Source organism: Bactrocera oleae, chromosome 4 (genome assembly GCF_042242935.1).
Source record: "Bactrocera oleae isolate idBacOlea1 chromosome 4, idBacOlea1, whole genome shotgun sequence".
NCBI lineage: Eukaryota > Metazoa > Arthropoda > Insecta > Diptera > Tephritidae > Bactrocera > Bactrocera oleae.
Genome location: NC_091538.1, coordinates 57,285,157 through 57,306,232, shown reverse-complemented (window position 1 = coordinate 57,306,232; position 21,076 = coordinate 57,285,157). Strand labels below are relative to the sequence as shown.

The 21,076-nt window shown below is 35.0% G+C and overlaps 3 protein-coding genes across 6 annotated transcripts in view; all 3 read right to left on the bottom strand.

The window, feature by feature from the left end:
* The window catches only part of LOC106624317 (mitotic apparatus protein p62), a 42,239-nt gene extending 21,163 nt beyond the window's left edge, over window positions 1-21,076 (bottom strand). Inside the window, exons 1-2 of one of the 4 annotated variants that reach the window (XM_070107874.1) lie at window positions 20,682-21,076; window positions 7,671-7,777 (exon numbers count right to left, since the gene is read on the bottom strand). Coding sequence is in view for 1 of the 4 variants with exons in the window: in XM_036363527.2 (XP_036219420.2) it covers window positions 20,682-20,700 (19 nt within the window). In the remaining 3 variants the exon portion in view is untranslated. Of the gene's footprint in view, window positions 1-7,670; window positions 7,778-14,981; window positions 15,123-20,681 lie in introns of those variants that run through there. The other 3 variants (XM_070107873.1, XM_036363527.2, XM_070107875.1) reach the window with 3 other exon arrangements.
* LOC106625572 (dentin sialophosphoprotein) lies at window positions 3,758-6,321 on the bottom strand. The gene has a single exon (XM_014245402.3). The coding sequence runs from the start codon at window positions 6,140-6,142 to the stop codon at window positions 3,920-3,922; it is 2,223 nt and encodes a 740-aa protein (XP_014100877.3). The 5' UTR covers window positions 6,143-6,321; the 3' UTR covers window positions 3,758-3,919.
* LOC106626002 (cilia- and flagella-associated protein 184) lies at window positions 15,537-17,714 on the bottom strand. Its single transcript, XM_014245811.3, has 4 exons — window positions 16,353-17,714; window positions 16,191-16,295; window positions 16,033-16,129; window positions 15,537-15,947 (listed from the first exon to the last, which is right to left on the bottom strand). Exons 1-4 carry the CDS (start codon window positions 17,583-17,585, stop codon window positions 15,541-15,543), a joined length of 1,842 nt encoding a protein of 613 aa, XP_014101286.3. The 5' UTR covers window positions 17,586-17,714; the 3' UTR covers window positions 15,537-15,540.

The window sequence follows — 21,076 nt, the reverse complement described above, 5'->3', positions numbered from 1 at the left end:
CTTCTATCTATTTATGCAATACCGTTGCGCCATCTCCCGCTCTTCAAACGTCAAAATACAATTTCGGCGTTCCATTATTATGCTTGCTTCGAGCTATTCTTGTTCTTTCGCCTGACTAATTTGGCTGAACACAACACGCAAGGGCCAATGATTTGCCTTTTGGGATAGGTCCATCAATTTGTTTACTCGCAAATGCTTCGCTGAAAGCTAGCTGCTGCCTCTGACAATATACAAACATGCATGCTATGTGCTACATTAGTACATATGTATGAAATAGGTGTGTACGTGTGCGTGTGTACGTCATAGTTGCTTATTTTCGTTAGATTCCAAGTGCATACATTGTTGCGTAGAATTCTCAACAGCATGCGGTGAATGAACGCGAACAAATGTAACCACAGCTATTTATTATTTCTATTTGGCACAGTAGATAAGAAAAGTTTGCAGACAAAAATTTATAAATATGCAAACTTGGCTTGAAAATACGCACTGATGTTTAGAAACAAAAATAAGTCGCCAAATTTAAACTTTCCGGTGGAAAAACACTTTTTTTCTTCACTAAATGGGGCTGTTTTTTCTGCAATTCGATGTCCGTTTGAGGCAATAATTCGACACAGCACAGCTGTGTGACCGTTTTTCCCTTCAACAAATATGCGAATTCCAGAAAACGGTAGCCAACACTTTTCTGACCGATAGAAGAGGCTTCACGTTCTTTGGAGCAATTACGCCGCATGAAGTACACTGTTTCCTCAAACACTGCTCTAAAGTAGTCACACGGCTCCATTTGTCGTCTTGAAGGAACAATCGCTAATATTTTATGAAGAGTATGAAACACGCAGACTTTTGAGTTGCCTACTATCTCAGCTATCTTGCACACTTTCAATCTACGGTCGGTCATAATGTGATAATGAACTTTTGTCACGTTATTATTCATGGTAGCTGCTTACGGACCACATGCCTCATCTAAAACTGACCAGTTCCTTCAATAAATGTTTTAAGTGAAGTAGAAGAGTCACAGCTTTGATTTCAGTACGCGATTTCTCAAAACAAGAATCGATTCATCGACCGATATTGCTGTTTTACCTCTTTTCTAAAATCCACAAACCCGACCTTTTCCACATGCGTTCAAAACAAAACTACGAGTCCTATTCGTATGAAAATGAACTACATAATAGTAAATTTCTTTAGCGCTATCGGGCAGTGAGCCTTAGTCCTTATCGGGTTGCGCTCGTATATATAATAAATATATATATATATATTTTTTTTTTTCATGAGTGAATCAATTTTAGTTGACCAACACTTATCACAAACGAAAGAGTATATTAAAATAAACTGGTCTAACCTTAAACATTGATAAGATATACTCAATATTTTGCTATTTGCTCACTTGGTGAAACAACCAAACATTTTTAGACCGATTTTGTTGTAGGATATTTTTACAAAGAATTCAAAAATTCTTTATAAAAATTGTCAAGTAAATGAGTTTAATGTTTTTACACCGAACAGTAGAGTTTGTAGTGTATAACTCTCGTACACTCAGCATGTTTATCAAGTTGAGTTGATAAGGTTGATGTATAACCCAAACAAATCAGTGTATATAAATAACATAATTTCTATAAATAAATTAAGAATTATTAATTATAAAAAGTCTGTTTATGTATGTAAATTTGTATCTATACAAAATATCCACATATTATATAAGCATATATATCTATGTATATAGATTACCACAATCTTTGATAAATTAGCTTGCTCCTTTTTTATACGAGTGCAGATATAAGAACAACGCTTAAGTAAAATAATTTGTAACGCATTTTATAAATTATTTTTGATAACATAAACTCTTTTATAGATATACAGGAACAGCTGTCAAACCAACTGTTGAAATAAACATATTTGTTTAGCATTTAGTCTCACCATTCTTTGGTAAATTATTAAGCATCGACTTTCATGGAGGCAACGTTCAAAAATCATAGGATTTTATTTTCCAAACAGGCATTCATTGCAGGAATATCATATATGAGTCATTCCATCGAAAATTTACATTCAAACATTTTTTTCGTACGAAACATTTTTTTTTTTTGTTTTTTGAGGCAAAATACATATTTTTTTTATTTCTACTCAATATGAAAAATTTTGGAGCTATAAATTTTCAAATTTTCAACTTTTGAAAAAAGTATCTTTAAACATTTGCATATACGAAGAAAAGTATTGCTATATCAAAATAACTAGCGGGTCTATTCTTTGCGATTTTTCTCAGCTTTCCAATAAGATATACGTGCGTTGAATTTTTTAGACATTTTTATAAACAAATAAGTTTTTTTTTGTTGATTTGGAACTATTTTTATTCAGCTTTTTTAATGAAAAATGTACATTCAATGCCTCAAAAAGCGAATATATTGACCACATAGAATATAACGGTCTTTTTACTGAAAATATCGGTCAATCTGTGAGATATTATATATTAAGGAAATTCAGTGAGCAAGTTTTCCTAATAATAATAATATGCCCTTGTTTCAAAAATGTATAAAATCGGGTCAATAGACTCCATATACCTCATATAAATGTTTTTGTGTTGTGTAAGACCGCAATTTGTCGATTCCAAGACATTCTCAAGAATTGTGACTGTCTCAAACAACCTGCCAGATCTTTAGAAATAAACCAGACTCTCTTCAAGCTTTAGCAGTCAATATTGAACGTGCTATTAATGACATACGACTTGATTTAATGGAAAAAGTACTCGAAAATTGGGCTCGTCCAATTTGTTCCTGCAAAAGAAGTCGTGGAGACCATTTGAATGATATTATATTCAAAACTTAATAATTAATGAATAAAAAACATTTGAATTTTCTTAACGATTAGCGTATTTTTTTTTTAATTATATCACTCTTTTTGGAAAACAACCCCTTCATAAGTCCGTACTCAATCTCGGTATACCATCAAAAACTATACCGACAGTTATTATAATAAACATCTTAAATATTAATAATTCCTACTTAAGTAGTGAAACATAATCTAAACCAGTTTACTGTTACAACGCTAATACTATTTTGATTTCGAAATTTCATTACCTTACACAATTTCCACGAAATCACAATTAAATATATGCGGTATTTTGATCATTGTATGTAAACAGAGAAATCAGTGCACCCGGCACTCAATTGCCGAATAATACATACTCCATCGCAATAAAAAAAAAATTACAAAAATTGGCATTGATAGCGAAAAGAGACTAGGACTAGGGTAGCCATTGTGAGTCAAAAAACTTTAAAACAGCAACAGTGAGTGAAAAGAAACGCCAAGCCTATGACAATAACATACTAATAGTCTTTTAATTCATTATTGTTTATTGGCCCAAAGAACCGTTTAGCTGAAATGCGCATCACCATGTCACTTAGGTTAAATATGTTATTTAACGCTTATCAACTGACGTGACCAGCGGGAATATAAACAAAAGCAACAGCAATCAAACTTATGGTTCAACAATAAAATGCCGAAGAATCAACAGTTGGCGGGCGTCTGCCAGCAACACGAGCAGGCAAAGATAACCTTAAGGCGTAAGTACATACAAGTGTAACTGGGCGAAGCTTCGAGTCAGTTGGAACTCGCGTATTTAGTCAAGCCGACAATTGCCGGCAGCGCTGATAAGAAGCCTCCATGCGCGTTGCGATATGTATATATAGTTTTTGGAACAACATTACAGAGGTTAATATAAACAAACTGCGAATTATCTGTTATGCTCATTTTGTAGTACAACAAATTAGTTTAAGAATGTACATATGTACATAATTTATTATTTAAAGACACATTAACACGAAACTTAAAATATACAGCATCAAATTATTATTATTAAAACGCAGTAAATCATTTGGGCATCTAAAGTGGCTCGCTCTTCAGTTGTTTAAGAAACCTCGGCGACAACCTAGTCATCTTCCTCAGTTTCTTCAGACTCGGATTCAGGAATTTGTTGGGAATCGTCTGTGCTATCAGCTACTTTATCGTTTTCTTCACTTGTATTATCTTCTGCATGGTTGTTAGAACTTTCTGTCGTAGTTTTGGCGGTTTCCTCTGCACTCTCCAATGATCGTTTGCGTCTATCTTCAATGTATGTCGTTTCGTTGGCTTCATCTGCATCTGCATCCATTACTTCACATCCCTGCACGTAATCTTCCAATGAGGAATCCTTTTTAAATTCTAACACTTCATTGGACTCTATGTTTTCTTCGGAGTTCAAACTGAAATTAAGCACGTCATTCAAATCTTCATTGCTCTTAGGTGCAATTTTCTTGTCTCCTTTTTGTTCTAAACGCCGAATGTCTAGCTTATTTGATCCACTACTTTTTGCCTTAGTTTTTTCTTTGGACGAATCTTCCTCTAATGAACTGGAAGTCTTAGTCGTATCTTCTTCTGATGAACTATCGTTGGCTTTGCGTTTTCTACGCGGTCCATCCGGTTCCTTTATACCTTGACCGTTGCCCATTCCAGGTGCACCTGGCTTGCCTTTCTCTTCGGATGAATCTTCATCTGATGAAACGGAATTTGTGGTCGAATCTTCATCTGATGAAGTGATACCCGTAGTCGAATCTTCTTCTAATGAAATAGAATCTTTAGTGGAATCTTCTTCTGATGAACTATCGTCAGCTTTGCGTTTTCTACGAGCTCCGTCTGAACCTTTGGCACCTTCACCACCGTTTGCACCGGGTGCACCTGCTTTGCCTTTCTCCTCGGATGAATCTTCTTCAGATGAACTATCGTCAGCTTTGCGTTTTCTACGAGCTGCGTCTGAACTTTTGACACCTTCGCCACCGCTCGCACCCGGTGCACCTACTTTGCCTTTCTCCTCGGAAGAATCTTCTTCAGATGAACTATCGTCAGCTTTGCGTTTTCTACGAGCTGCGTCTGAACCTTTGGCACCTTCACCACCGCTTGCACCGGGTGCACCTGCTTTGCCTTTCTCTTCGGATGAATCTTCTTCAGATGAACTATCGTCAGCTTTGCGTTTTCTACGAGCTGCGTCTGAACCTTTGGCACCTTCACCACCGCTTGCACCGGGTGCACCTCCTTTGCCTTTCTCCTCGGATGAATCTTCTTCTGATGAACTATCGTCGGCTTTGCGTTTTCTACGAGCTCCGTCTGAACCTTTGGCACCTTCACCACCATTTGCACCGGGTGCACCTGCTTTGCCTTTCTCCTCGGATGAATCTTCTTCAGATGAACTATCGTCATCTTTGCGTTTTCTACGAGCTGCGTCTGAACCTTTGGCACCTTTGCCACCGCTCGCACCCGGTGCACCTACTTTGCCTTTCTCCTCGGAAGAATCTTCTTCAGATGAACTATCGTCAGCCTTTCGTTTCCTACGCGCTCCATCTGATCCTTTTATACCTTGACTGCCGCCTGTTCCATGTGCACCTAGCTTGTCTTTCTCCTCAGATGAATCTTCATCTAATTCGGTAGAATTTGTGGTCGAATCTTCTTCTGATGAAATGAAATCTGTAGTCGAATCTTCTTCCAATGAATCTTTTGTCGAATCTTCTAATCCTTCTCCTCCTTCGCCATCACTTGCCACAGGTACACCTGGCTTATCGCTCTCCTCGGATGAATCTTCTTCAAATGAACTATCGTCAGATTTTCGCTTTCTACGGGCTCCATCTGAACCCTTTGCGGCTTCACCTTCGCTCGCACCAGGGGCACCTGGCTTTGCTTTCTCTTCGGATGAATCCTCTTCAGATGTGCTATCGTCAGGTTGGCGTTTTCTACGTTCAAATGCTAATACATCACTGCCTACCAACTTGGAGGAATCTTCTGTTGGGTCGTTCTTATCAGTTTTTTGACGCTTCCTTCGAAGTTCACTGTTATATGATTTTTCAAGTTGATAATAACGCTCATATGCATCTTCGCTACCAAATTCATTACTGTCTTTATTGTGGTTGTGGTGATTACACAAGTCGACATCTGGTATGTCGTCAACGGACCTTTTTGCAAGTAACTTAATATTTTCTAGCGTCTCGTCAGACCCTACGTCAAGTGCATCAACTTCTTCCACAGAATGTATATTGGATTCTTTCTTATCCTTGACAGGCAGTGGTACCGCAGTGGTTAACGCGGCCGCCAACAACAGCAACGCAACCGACGGAAGTAAACGCATCTTGAATAAACGCGTCAACTTCTCTCTTTAATAGGCAATTTTATTGTCACACCAAATCCTTTACGACTTAATTTAAGTGATTTGAAATGTAGTTCGAGTTTGTCGATAAACTAACGGATTTCTTATTGTCGCAAAACCGTTTCGTTGGAAGCGCGTTTTTGCACTGATTGCAATACTTTTGTGTCAGTCTCATTAAGGCTATCAGTTTGGGCAGCAATCAGTGGCAGTGCTCATACTAGCGACTTAATCAGTGCTTTAGTTTTACAGTCTGACAAATAAAAAGCTTTTCACATGCTTACAATTGCAAGTGTAGTTGTTTTTTAACTTTTTGTTCCGACGTCAGGCTTGTCACACTCAACTGACAGCGTTTTGCTAGTTTCTGATGAATTAATTCCCACATAGGACGTAGCGATAAGGAGCAATCTTTTGGTTTGGTTGTTTTTGTCATGGTGCGTAAAATGATGATAAACCGGTTACGATACAATAAAGTTTGCTTTCTACCAAGAAAAGCCGTTACATGCGTGGTCATAATGACATGAAAAGTACATATTTATTATATATGTAAATATTATGAGATCATATCATACTCCTATAAACATTTGTACCTTTTAGGTATTTGCGAATAAATCACAAAACTTAATTCGGTTAATCGCTCGGTAGCTCAGCGATTATAATCCTACTGTAGATAAATTTTTTACAAATAATTCATTAAATCAAGGGCAACGGGAATTTTTTAGGCGGTATTTCAGCTTATAATGGCTGTAGTATTAGTCACACTAAAGCTTAAACACATCTAAATTACTAAGACTTTGATCTAGATTAATAACACTAAAGCAACTTAATTTATGCAAAATAATATTCCAGATAAGCAAAAGTCTATTAATTTGAGCAGATAACTGTGTTACGATTTAATTCTCAGCAGTGTTCTCGATTACTAATCAGTCAACAATTCTTCCACCAACGAATTTTTGTATAAAACATACACTATAAAAAGTTGACTTAGTTGCGTAGAAATTACTTATTCGATCGCCTGAACGGATTCAACAATAAATGTTACCGAGATGTTCCTCAAGTTTAAGAACACCAGAAAACGATTCTGAGCGATCTTGACTATATACTCAAATGTGTTTTACGTACTCGAAAACGTCCTGTGATCCTAAAACAGACAGAATTACAATATCTAAACCTATATTTCAGTCATGGGATTAAGTTTTTTAGCTGAAAAATATAGAGAGAGAGAGTTTCTAAACAATACCAAAAATATAGAATAACATCAGATAGCTTTTTTAGTTTTAATCTGTCAATACGAAAGCCCCAAACAGTTCGAAACCACTAATTTTTTTCTCTTCCGCATGGAATTTAATTATCTATAATAGTATAAATCTAACATCTTTTTAGGCACAGATTTATTTTAACCCTTTTTTCTGATCAACTTATCTATAAGGTCTTCAGATACAATATTTGGAACTTACAAGCTATATAAAGAGAAATTCACAACCACAATCATTGGTCGCAATACGATGCTTACCTCTCAGCTGTTATACCATGCTATCTCATCCATACTTTTTACATATCTTTTTATGCGCAACGTGTGATTTTAATCGACAAATCGAGAATTCTATAAGATGAGGAAATCTGGAAGAAGTCAAAAATAAGTACTTCAAATGATTAGATGCATTATCTGCCGAGAGCACGCAATGAAATAATAAAAGTTAATAATGCTTAGGCAAAAGGTTATTGAATGATTATGAGATAACACCACTTTAGACAAGTTGCGCCAGGAATCACTTCGAACAGAGTACCGACCACATTCACTCTTGTGTTTAATCGATATAGTAACTCACTGGACGAAACCAAAAGATTGGTAGTAAACGTATTTTTCTAAACAAAACAGAAATATATGGGCGTAAACATATTAGGTTCTGGTATAACTAGACTTTCTGATAACAGAACTCAAGATGTACATCTTGTTTGATCGCTTCAGAAATCTCTCGTAGAAGTGACATACATACATTATTAGTTCTAAAGAATACTAACAAACGGCAAGTGATCGGTCTTTGTAGGTTATAGTTCAAATTTAGACAGAAGTATACAGATACTAGCCAGCAAACCAAGATTTAATTAGTTAGTCATTTCGCAAAACAAAACAAAAAACAAAATGAGTTTACTATACACAAGCGATTACAGTTTTTAACCAACAATATTTGAGTAATATTTATTTTCAGCGATTATTAAAATTACATTTTGAACTACATAGGGGAAGAGATCTAATGATTAGCGCATTACTGCAGTAAATATGCAAATATGGCAACTGCAACTCATATTCATATATATATGTATATTATTATGTATTTATTATATATGTTTATTAGAAAATCAAATGCAATTCGATGCTGATAAGAATTTTACATTTTATAAAAAATAAAACGCAATTAAATATTAAGAATTCAATATGAGCAAAGCATTTATTTAGGAAGTACATAATTAGAAATAAAAAATTTATAAACTAAAGTTTGTCTAATCAAAATGGGTTTATTAAATCATAAGAGACTTTTATAAAAATTCACTACGTTAGGAAAATATGAAAAAAATTGCAATTAACTGCACTAATCTGTAAAAAAGATCACATTTCAAGCGAGAGCCACATGTTGCAAATCCATTTTTAATACACATAAAAACGAAGTTCGTTAAAATGTAACATATACACATATGTACACATGCACATATATAGAAATTAGTATGATATATAATGTACTAGGGTCGTCCTGGAATCAGAATAAATGTGCACGAGATTTTTCTAACTGTCTATTTCAATTAGTTACAGCTTGAGAAACCAAAACACGTGAGTACGGAAGATGATTGATTAAAACATATTATATAACTCTCACAGAGAATTGAACATTGCGACACAGTTTTATGCATAATTTCGATTATCTTAGTTCAAGAATAGGCTGTGATTGTTCACTGCCTGACGTAGAAAACATGTTAAAATCTTTCACAATAATAGCGCTTACAAAAATATTTCTAAAATGTTTGATTGCAATTAAAAAAAATTTTTTTGGGTTTTTCTTACTTTCTGGGTTTGGGTTTATTAAATTATAATTTTTATGTAAATGACAATCCTTCTTAGTATATATCTTGAACTGCGAGTACTCATTGGTTGATGTTTATTTATCTTACAAATTTAATATGCCAATATTTGTAAAGGCAAAACAAATATCCATATTTACTATGCTAACCACTAACCGATATACGTTAATGGCACAAAGTCGACCAAAGAGCTAGAAATAAATGAAAACTGTCTTCGATTCGCCATTTCTCTGCTCACTTCTGTTCCATTGGCAAAAAAAAAGTACATGCAAAAGCAACTACAAGTGAGTATAGCCAGTATCTTCAGTTGTGAATGGCTCAAATCACAAATGAAAATAAAACTTTTTTCTTTTATTTTAAAAACTTAAGAATTAGAATCAATTTAAGTAGTTTATAGAAAACATAACTAAGGGGCTACTAAAATTTTGTTTGATGCGAAAAATTACTTTATCCATCAAGAAATAATCGTAGCACACAAGGACATAGCAATATCAGAAAAAATACTCTCTTTCTTAAAGATATCTCACATATTTACTCATTTACACAACGGCACATTATTATCAGGAGAATATGTTTGCTGAATCGCATCAATATATCTCACAGTAGGACCGATATTTTCTTGAAAAAGTCAGCAATGTCCCCTGATGTCCAAATATTTGGTGTCTGGGGCTTGAAAAGTTAAGGTCCCATTTCGTCTATTTTTAGGTGTGTGATAGCTAGGATCATCTAAAAGTAGGCGGTGCTACATCCATTGTCGGAATTGTATTGTAGATATGTCATATATGACCTTGTCATGCTGATAATTTGGACATAAATAACTCTACATCTGTATCGTTTAGTTTTAGGTGTTTCAAACAACCATTAGGTGAACAAAATTATTGTTTTCTGTGGCAACAAATTGCGAGAGTATAAGTTTCATGAGCATGAAATGTTCAGTTACACCCGAACTTAGCCCTTCCTTACTTGCTAGGTGCGAGTTTTGCTTTTTAGTTAACTATTACGGAAAAAATAATCTCATGATATTCAAAATACATCAACCGAAAAGTGGGCGTGGTTTTAGTCCGATTTCATTAGATTGTAATCCGAATAGCAATCGGTCCACAAGTAGTTTTTTGAAGTAAGAAATTTCTTCTCTTCAGTGCGGCTTTTGTAACTTAACCTAAATCACGATCAATAAGTTTGAACACAACCTAATAGCAATATATGCATCTATTCTCATATTCATACAAACAGACATTCTTATTGTATTGTAGATATGTCATATATGTAGATATGTCATATCCCTCAAACGTGTCACGAATTTCGAATTTGAGCGTCAACAGATGTCACCAATCAATACGAAGGATATTATGCAAAGATATGCAGTCCGATGGCAGTATGTAACATATTTCATATGAACGCAGAAAAGAAGCAACCCAGTCAACAATAACCACATCAAATAAAAAAGTTTTTAATACAACGACTTGAGTTTGATCGATCAGTTGTATGGCCGCTATATGCTATAGTGGTCCGATATCGGCGGATTTGGCAAATGAATATTTCTTCGGAGAGAAAAGCTCATATACCAAACTTCAGATCGATAACTCAAAAACTAAAACCTTAGTACGCGTACAGACGCACGGACGGACAGACTGACATAAGAACATAGCTAAATGGACTAAGCTCGCTCAGTCACGCTGAACATTTATATACATACCATTATATCGTCAGCGACGTTTTCACTTGGCTGTTACACACTTCGTCGCAAACTTATATGTATATATAAATTTGGGGTATAAAGACGCATAAACAAATTTAATTAAACTTCGATTTTTCAGCAGAAAGAGTCTTGCCTCAACATAATCACTGGACTTATACTGCTGATACAGATAAGAGCCAATCGGTTTTTGTTTCGATTGCCTCATAATGATTGATCACGTGGATAATAAGACAAACACTTTTGTTATAGATATATTTGAAAGTGTGAGATAACCGAAAATGTTGACTGGACTTCCAGTTGTTTTCAATTTTTGTTGAATTAACCAATACTTATGCAACAGCAAGCGCAAGCTTAAAGGAGGTCACAATTGTAGTTTGTATGAAATTGAATCCCATGCATGTGTACATAGTACAGACTCTTGTAGGTAGTTGAGTACATATAGCAAAAGGTTCATGCAGTCAAAAGGACACTACGATGTCGCGGCAGTGCCAGAAATCGCTTGGAGACTTTCAAATGTACAACTGGCTGTTTATAAATGCACACAACAAGTACAGACTAGAAGCAATCACACAGTCACTCACATTCCGATCACAGCCTTATTGTGCGGTGCATGCAACTATCGTATTTATGTTTACCTATATGAGGTATATTGGCTTTCGAGTTGTTGAATTCGATTAAAAATCCAATTTCATAGTAGCAGACAATCTATTCAACGATTTTCCTTTACAGCGCATTCTAAACTATTCAATTTGGTAAAGCTCAAATGGCGTGACTTCTCTACGTCACTCAGACCTTAGTCAACTTTGGAATGTTGGCGGCCGATGCAGACATTTGGGGTTTTCGCTCGCTGTTGATGCCTATTTGCAAATCAATATATTTATTCATTGTCATTCACAAATGTCATGAAGTTCTCGTTTACAGTTTTCATAGAAAATTTTAGTGCAAGCATTTTGCTTGAAATTTCCGTTTAACGACATGCAATCGACAATATTGGGGCATTGAGTTCAAAAGTCACATTCAAACGCACGCCAGCAATGCTAAGGTTTGGTGAACTTAAGGAAATTCCCCTATATGTGTAGAATTATGTTGAGTTTCAAAAAGTTTGAGCTCAGAAAAAACTCCAATCACGAAATACTCATGATCGATTTTAGTCTTATTTGCGAGCACTTAGAAAGGAGGTAGCAATTAGGAATACGTTTCTTTGCTCAAATTCTTCAAATAACACTAATTCCTTTATTTTAATTGCAGACGTTTTGAAGGAGTGTATTAGATTAAATTCATCCAGACTGAAAATATATTTCTAATTATTTATTCAATTTCATTTTACTTCTTATATATCACGGCTATAATGATACATATTTCTTTAGCGAGTAAAGCCAGTGAACAAATTGATTAATCGACGACTCTTGATAGGGAAAACGCCTGTCAGACCACCGATGGTGTCACGGTAATGTTTGAAGATATGGATCGATTTCACACATTTTTAGCATTAAACTATAATAATAATAATAACCGATATCATACGTTCCATAGTTCTATACATATTGGACGCCGAGGTCTATTGCGCGGAGCTAGATCTCAGGCGATGGTCAGAAAAACTGCTGAGATAGCTAACAACATAAAGAACGTCTATATATATGTATACAAGCAAAGTTGTAATTCCACAGCGCATTATGTCAGAGAATGTCCTGAGAAGCAAGTAGGCAGTAGATGTGGTGACTGCCGAAAAGCGACTGCATACTAAGGTTACCTTTCATATTTCGGTATAAAAGAACAAAAACCAATATTAGTCATCGAATATTACTTTATTGTCTTTTAAAATATTCTCCATTAAAATCCATACACTTTTGCATGCGTTTGAACCAATTGTCGAAGCACTTTTGCCACTCTGATTGAGATGTCTCCAAAACATGCATTCTGAACGGTGTCGAAAAACGTTGGTTGTGTACCACTCAGAATTTACCATTCTATTTTATATTCTTGTTCTAGTGTTATGGTTGCGGCATGTCCAGTTTTTCCAAAAACACAGGGAACCATTTGCTTGAAAATTGGATTCGGCTCATCTGAAAACACCCATACAGTCGACTGCTGTTTACTTTCGGGCTCATACTTTCTCTCGACCAATCGACATGAGACTTTTTTGATCGATTGACAAATTAGGTGGAATCCAACTTGAAAAAAATTGTTTAGTTGTCTCAATCTCACGATAGTTCACATGACGATCACATGATATTAAAAATGTCAAACTTTACGATAAAGTTGTGAATTTCCAGATTGCAACACTAGGGTTGCCAAATCCCGCGATCTGATGAGATTGCCGTCCGCCTGGCTACCAGTACAAGAAATACGCAAGTCGCTAAAAATAATGCATAATGAAACTTCCGAAAGGTCTGGAAGACGGATCAGGTTGAAATGAAATGTCTTAAGGACATGCAAAATCGCCAAAGTCATGACACGTGAAACTGCAAAGTGCATTTGAGCCGATTGTCACAACACTGGTATGTGATGGTGCTAATGGAAACACCCAGCATCCTCTAGACGATCTAAAGCATTTGAACCGCCTAGTTTACACACTACAGTCGCTAGTTGCCGCAAAAGCATAAAGAACCTTAAGCGTGCATTGTAAATTCGATCATGGTGAACACTCTGGAGAATTGCCACAACATTCTTAGTATACCGAGGAACAGGTGTACCAAGATCAAGACATCGTAATTTTTACTCAAGTCATTGCTTGCAATCTATCTCGATTATTTTCGGAAGTTACAAACAGCAGCTAGGAGAACAAAGCTGTCATAATATGTTGCAACATGAAATAAGTTCGAAACTCCTTATACCATAAACTATTACATAAAAATAGACAAATGCACACATTAGCAAAATTCATTACACTAAGTGAAAGAATATAGAATTTAAATCGTTTTTCACACATGAAATGGTTAATATAATAGATGCCATTAAGAGATACAAAAGTGTTTTTTACTCAAGTAACTTATGCAAGAGTAAATGCAAATGCATCAGGACGCAACTGCGTATACGTTACAGAAGCAGCACCAGCCCACGAAAGTGAGCAACAGTCTGCAGGGAAATTCACAAATTGCAGAGTTGTTAGTATGAGTCATGCAACGCTAAAATTTGTACTTTTTAAATATGCAACTTTTGGCATTAAGACAAATGTTGCATTTACCTCTGAATATTTGATTCATTCGTACAAAAGGTATTTTAGTTTTAGATAGTTATCAAAATGTTCTCAAGAAATATACAGATGTATGTAGTCAGTCGAGGGACCGTACTAAAGCAGAGATTATAAAATTAAAGGTATGACGAAATATTAAAATTTCAGCTTAAAACAAATAGACCAGTCAACCAACTTTATGCGATATATAACAACAAAATAGGGCTAGTAATGCAGAACTGAAAAGATTGCTAGTAGCCAACGAAAGAATCAGTCAACATTAACTCTCTTTGATCCCAAAAATGTGTATGTGCAAGCAACAGCAAAATTATGTCGTTGAATTCGATGCAAACGAGCATGTGGACAATACATTCAAGTGTTATAACGGCTTTTTTCAAAGTTAGCAAGGTTTCTTTAATAAATGTCCAAAAAGTCTATATTAAATAGCTCAAGTGTCAAATATCGGTCAAAAATTGTCATAATAGTGCCTTTACACAAATGTTACCCAAAGATTGAAGGTGAAAAGAAAAATAACTCATCTCTATGAAAATAAGCAGAATACATTCTCAGTAAATATAAAAGTTATAGCCAAGACACACATATTAAGTTAACCCATATTTGAGACTCAAATATAACTGATATCATTTATCGCTCTTAGATGACAAAAACATGGATAGGAATGCATATATCGTATCCATCAGTTCAATATTAGTACCCAACCAGTTCAGTTTGTATGGCAGCTATATGCTATAATGCTCCGATATCGGTATTTTATGTCCAACAACAATCCTTAATAGACTGAATTTCATTTGCATCAAATTTAATTTCAAAAAATTTGTCCTTTAATAGGAAAAAATAAATTTGAGAGTTTTGCAAACCTTGGTTAGAAATATAGCCTCGGCACAATCAGAACAAAACATCGCTTCTAGTAGTCTTCTTCGGTTTCCAATATAGTTGTTGTTTTAGCAGTCCTTTTCCATATATAAAGTCGGATTCAGTTCCAGTTAGATAGTTCTCTCCGTCAAACACCGAAACAAAGCAGGGGCCTCCTACGATGAGAGTTTTTAAAATTTACAGCAGAATAAAATATTTCAACATCTTTCTCCTTAATAAAGTTTAAGCACTTTAGATGACTAAAATCCGATTTAATTAATAATTAAGCCAGATAACAGTATGAGACTCAATATTGGCGATAATATACCTTTTAGGACCAACCCTCCCTATCTTATTTGGTTGTTTATATAATTTTATTATACTTTTTGAAAAATTAGTAAAATAAATCGATATTTTAGATTAGGGATACCCAAAATTTCTTTCTGGTTATTGCGAAATTATTGGTTAGCTTATTATCTCTGTTAAGGATATAATTACAGAAAAGAGAAGATGAGAAAAAATTGCCAACATATTTTCGAAATCAAACTAAATGAACTCAATTTGTCACTTTTCTAAAACATATTTATTTGAGGATTTTGTATTTAGCATTTGCTCATAATATGCAATTTTGTCGACTATTTTCTTATATTGACTACGTAAAGCTTCAACGGCCACCCTCTTCTGATCTATCTCCTCCACAGTTTGATCATAATCAAGCATCAGTGAGGGCTTGGACAATATGCCACCTTGAAAGGTGTAATCTTTGATTTCTTTACGGATTTGTGCGCGTATCTGCTTCTGTTTATATAGATTGCGACGGGTAATTTGCGATTGTCTTAATAATTCTCGGAAGGTCAACTTCTGTACGCTCAATCTATTGCGCAGCATAAGTATGCGCTCTCTTAGATGCGTGCTAATGTGAACGTCGAATAGTTGCTGAGTGCGGGCTTTAGCTAGCTCCGAGTCGCGTTCTGCCGCGAATAGAGTAAGTAAGTAAAATGTATGTTAGTTACCTAGTGAACAAGTCAAATAACTGTAAATCATACATATACACACCATCATTTTTCTTGAACAGTTGTATGACATCGTTTTGCAGATTCTCAAATTGAAATAATTTTAGGCCATTGCCGATGTTTTGTATTTTATTAAGGCGCTAAAAAAACAATAACAATACTAGAACCAAGCCTTTGGAACAGAAATTTTTTTTTTTTTACTTTTTGCAGCTCAGTGAATAAATGTTGCTTTTTAATTAAGATAAGTCGTGATTTAGATAATTCCTTTCGCGCCAATGCCATTTTCTTCAAAAATATTGATATGATCTGAAAAATTAAGATCTATCTATGCACTTTATTTAAAGCCACTACTAATAAACTTACTCTGAAGCGTTCCGCATTTTCCGAGTTATCGAAAAGACTTAAATCAATATCACCCTCGTCCATGTCTCTTCTTGTTTTTTGTAGGATCACGCGATAGGCCAGCGCCTCAAATTCGCTAAGCTTCTCATCCACTTGGCACTGTTTTTCATCCAATCCCTCATGCAATTTGTCAATTTTTATTTTGGTCACATGCTCAATTTCCTCTTCTTTGCCCAATACTTCGTTGTATTTTTGCAATAAAGACTGATATTTTGCCATTAAAAATTCTAAATTTTCGGCCGAATCCTCTGTTATTGCGCGATACATATGTTTACGCTTATGATGATCGACGACTTTTCGATTGAGATACATACGCACGCCCTGCTCTTTTTCGAGTGTTCGAACTTTTTCATTAATTTCATCCATTAACTTTCGCTTGTCTACGGATTTACGCAAAATTTCTTGCGGATCCTTATACTGAGTTGCTTTGTTAACTATTTGAAATAGATCTTCAATGAAAGCAGCTACGATATCTTCGCACTGCCGCCGTGTATCGTCCACTATAAGCTGTTCGATATCTTGCAAGTCTACAGCTTGCATAATTTTCTGTATGTAATCCAAATCGAGTAGAGCATTATCCCCCTCTTCAGTTTCTTCTGAAACATCATGTCCCAACAGTTGTAGTAATTCACTGTCTTCGGTATTATCAAATAGTTCGTAACCATCGTCTTCCTCTTCGTAAGACTCTTCGATTTCCACAAAGTCATATTCATCCTCTTTATCTGATTCTGATATGTCTAAGCCGGTTAGGGGATCCACAAATTTACCAGATAATGTCATATCAACCGTATTCGCTTCCACTTGTTCGATGATAGTTTCGGTGGACTCGGAAGAAATTTCATCGATATTTGGCAAACCCGCAAATTTATCCAAAAAACTCAGTCGCAGAGTATGTTCTAGCTGCACCAAGGTCTCATCAAGGTCCAAAAAATCTTCACATTCATAATCTTCATCATTGAATGACTCAACACTGGTTCTGACATGCAAACTAGTGCGATTAAGATCGTCAGTGGTAATCTTTGAGCTGCGGAACGATCGTTTGACAGTCCGACTTGATGTGCGAGACCTTCGATTCCTTCCATCTTGCTGAGGGTCATTCGACGTGTGTAAATCGGTATTCTGCATTTGAAAATGTGGCACATAATCTGATTCGGTATTTTCGTAATCTTCACCGTAGTCGTTTTCTTGATCCATTTTGCCAAAATGTTAGAAAAATGAAATGTATAAAAAATTTAAAAAAAAAAATATAAAAAATATTTATAAAATGGTATAAAAAATAAAAAAAAAACTCCCAACTATATCAAACGACAGTCCTTAAAAGACTGAATTTTATTTCCATCAAATTTGATTTGAGAAAATTTGTGAACTACTTTAAAAGGGAAAATTAAAATTTTGTGAGTGTTGCAAACCTTCTTGGTTAGAAACATAGCCTCGGTACAATCAGAACAAAAAATTGCTTTTAGTAGTATTCTTCGGTTTCCAATATAGTTTTACGAATATTGTTGTGGTAGCAGTCCTTGTCCGTATATAAAGTCGGATTCATTTCGGTTAAATATTGTGGTTCTAGCCATTTTAAAAGTCAAGCGTTTGAAACTAAGACGAACGAAAAACAATTTATCTACAAGTTTAGGGTAAATGAGTAAATGAGCACAACGACACGAATCGTGCTTCTTCAAGACAATACAATCTAACACAAATCCAATACGACACTGACAAGTACCAACATGTCGAAAAACGGAGCGGTTTCCTGCGAATGAGAGTTTCTAAAAATTTACAGGAGAATAAAATGTTGCAACCTCTTTCTCTATAATACAGTTTAAACACCTTAAATGAATACAATCCGATTCAATTAATAATTAAAACAGATAACAAAATGTGTATCGATATTGTCGATAATATACCTTTTAGGACTTGAACATCCCTAATTTATTTGCTTATATCTTTATATTATACTTTCTCAAAAATGACTAAAACAAAAAAGTTTTAGATTACTCATTCCGCTTTGTTGTATTTAGATCCCGAAAAAGTAGTAGAATAAAAGTAATTGCCAAAACATATTCAAAATCGAAAACTGATATATCTACAGTTTGGCCAATTTTTCTTCATTACTTGTCATCTCGGTTAAGTATAAATGCTGTTGCTCCTCTTCGCTATCGCTCAGCCTTAGATCTGTCAATGATGTCACCAACGGCTCGCCTTCTAAATAGTCGTACGATTTTGTCTTTGAATTCACTGAATCATCGGAATCCGTAGACAACTCAGCTGGGTCGACAATTGTGTTGCGCCAATCTTTATCTGTTTGGCTACCACCACTTTTAACATTAACCGGCGCATATTCTTGTCCCCTTGCTTTTGAAAGGGATGAGCCACGCGATGATGTATCGCTTAAAGATGTCTCCTCAATGCTGCTCTGTTCGTTATCATCAAGTTTTGTGTAGTCGGTAATTTTCAAAATAACCGAACCATTTATTGTGCGCGTCTGATTCGATGGACGCTCTTGTTCGGTTTGTGTTGATTTATTTATGAGCGGTTGGCGACTATATTTTCTCCTGCTTCTTCTTCTGTCACGTGATTGTGACATTTTGCTTTGGTGTCCTGCAGATTTTGTATTGTTTTTAAAATTTCGAATGAATTTTTGCTAAACATTTTTACAGCTTATTTTGACTTCTAATTTACTTTTTCTTCATTGCGACACTTTCTTCTTATTGAAGTCGACACTTTCTTCTTATTGAAGTAACGCTGGTTCACTATAACTACTACAATATATTATGACTTATATATTGATTGAAAATGTTTTGTATGCTATTGCACAGCAGCCATGATAAAGGAAGGAAGGAGTCTAGCCACAACCCTGACCTTACAAAAACTTTATATAACTTTATTATTATCAGTCATTTGATGCCCGCAACTCACACAATGAAAAAAGTTGGTCAAGGAATTATGCAATAGTAGAGCCACATGATCGGACATATTGAAAAAAAGAGTTTTAAGAGACAGTGCTACTTAACTGATAAATTATCAACTGGTTTAATTGTGTTCGCGATGCCTATCTCAAAATATATTCCACGAAATTTAATAAAAGTAACTTTCAATGACATCACGTGACCTAATGATCGAGAGCTAAGGCATTTTCTAAGCAGACTTTCAGACATTCTGTTAAACTGTTGTCGAGATGGATTTTACACTCATGACGAGTACAGTAACACTTCCCCGTGTAAAACCATTTTAACATTAAAATTTGCTACCGAACAGTTACAGATGCTGACCACTTGAACATCTTACTCACCTACAAATAAGAAAACAATGCGCGTCCGACTGAACGAACTAAATGGCTCACCAAAATGTCCCACATTAATAGCGATGAGCCATCATGTAGTCAAAATACATGACTTATATCGTTAACTTAACGCCTTAGATCTCCTGGATTCATAGTTCTCTATAATGACAATGCAGGAACCACGAGGCATATACCTACTGTAAAGTTTATCTCTTTCTAAGAGAGGAATTCAATTCATATAATTTTAATAATTTAAAATATATTGAGTGACAAAATTTTGATATTAAAAAAAAAACAAGAAAAAATTGTAATTACATACATATATGCTATAGTAATCTGATCTAAACAATTGTTTTCGGCCAAATTTCTTGATGATATCTTGTCAAATAAAAATGTTTTCCATCAAGAACTTGATTTTGATCGATCACTGTTAAAGGCAGCTATATGCTATATTGATCCGATCTGAAGAATATATATGGAGATTGTAGCTTTGCCTTTGACAATAATCCATGCCAAGTTTCGTAAAGATATCTCATAAAAAAAACCTTTCCAAGGACATGATTTTAATTGATGGGTTTGTATACTATAGCGGTCCGGTATTGGTGGTTTAAACAAACGAGCAGCTTTTTCAGGAGAAAACAGTATGTGCAAAAGTTCAGATCGATATCTCGAAAACTGAGGGAATAGTTTACGAATATACAAAGGGACGGACAGGCGAACATGGATAAATCGTCTCAGCTCGTCATGTTGATCATTTCTATCTGTATATAATTTAAAGGGTCTCTAACGTTTCCTTGTGCGTGTTAAGTACATATTTCATGGCAGACTTAATTATTTTCTTGGGTAAAAGTACCTAAGTATATATATTGAAATGAAATTATATGAATGAAACACTGCCTTTTTATTTAAAAAAATGTGGATGATACCATCTACCCATATATACGAGAATAAAATAACGAATATAAGGATAATCATAATAAGACCAGTAAGATTGCATTTCTTTATCGACTCACCTGTAATAGTTTTTGGCATTCATCCGCGAACATAAACAAAACCCGAACGACTCTCAATATTGTCTCACATTGCAATAATATAAGCAAAAAGGCATATTTCATTTAAAAACATAACTTTTTGGTAGCACAAATGTTCTAAAATACAGTTTACTAATTTTTTTCTGCACAAGATTATAAAATTTTAATTAGAAATGGAATAATCACACTCACTCACGTACCGGTGGACGAATCGAGACGTTACTTCACACGTGATTTTTGCAAGCATTACACAATTAATAACTTTAATATATGTATATATTAGTACAACTTTACACTTTTAATTTCAGATATTAAAAAAAAAATGTTGGAGAAACCACTAAGTGAATTGTTTCGATTTGCTTGTTCACTGCAATTTA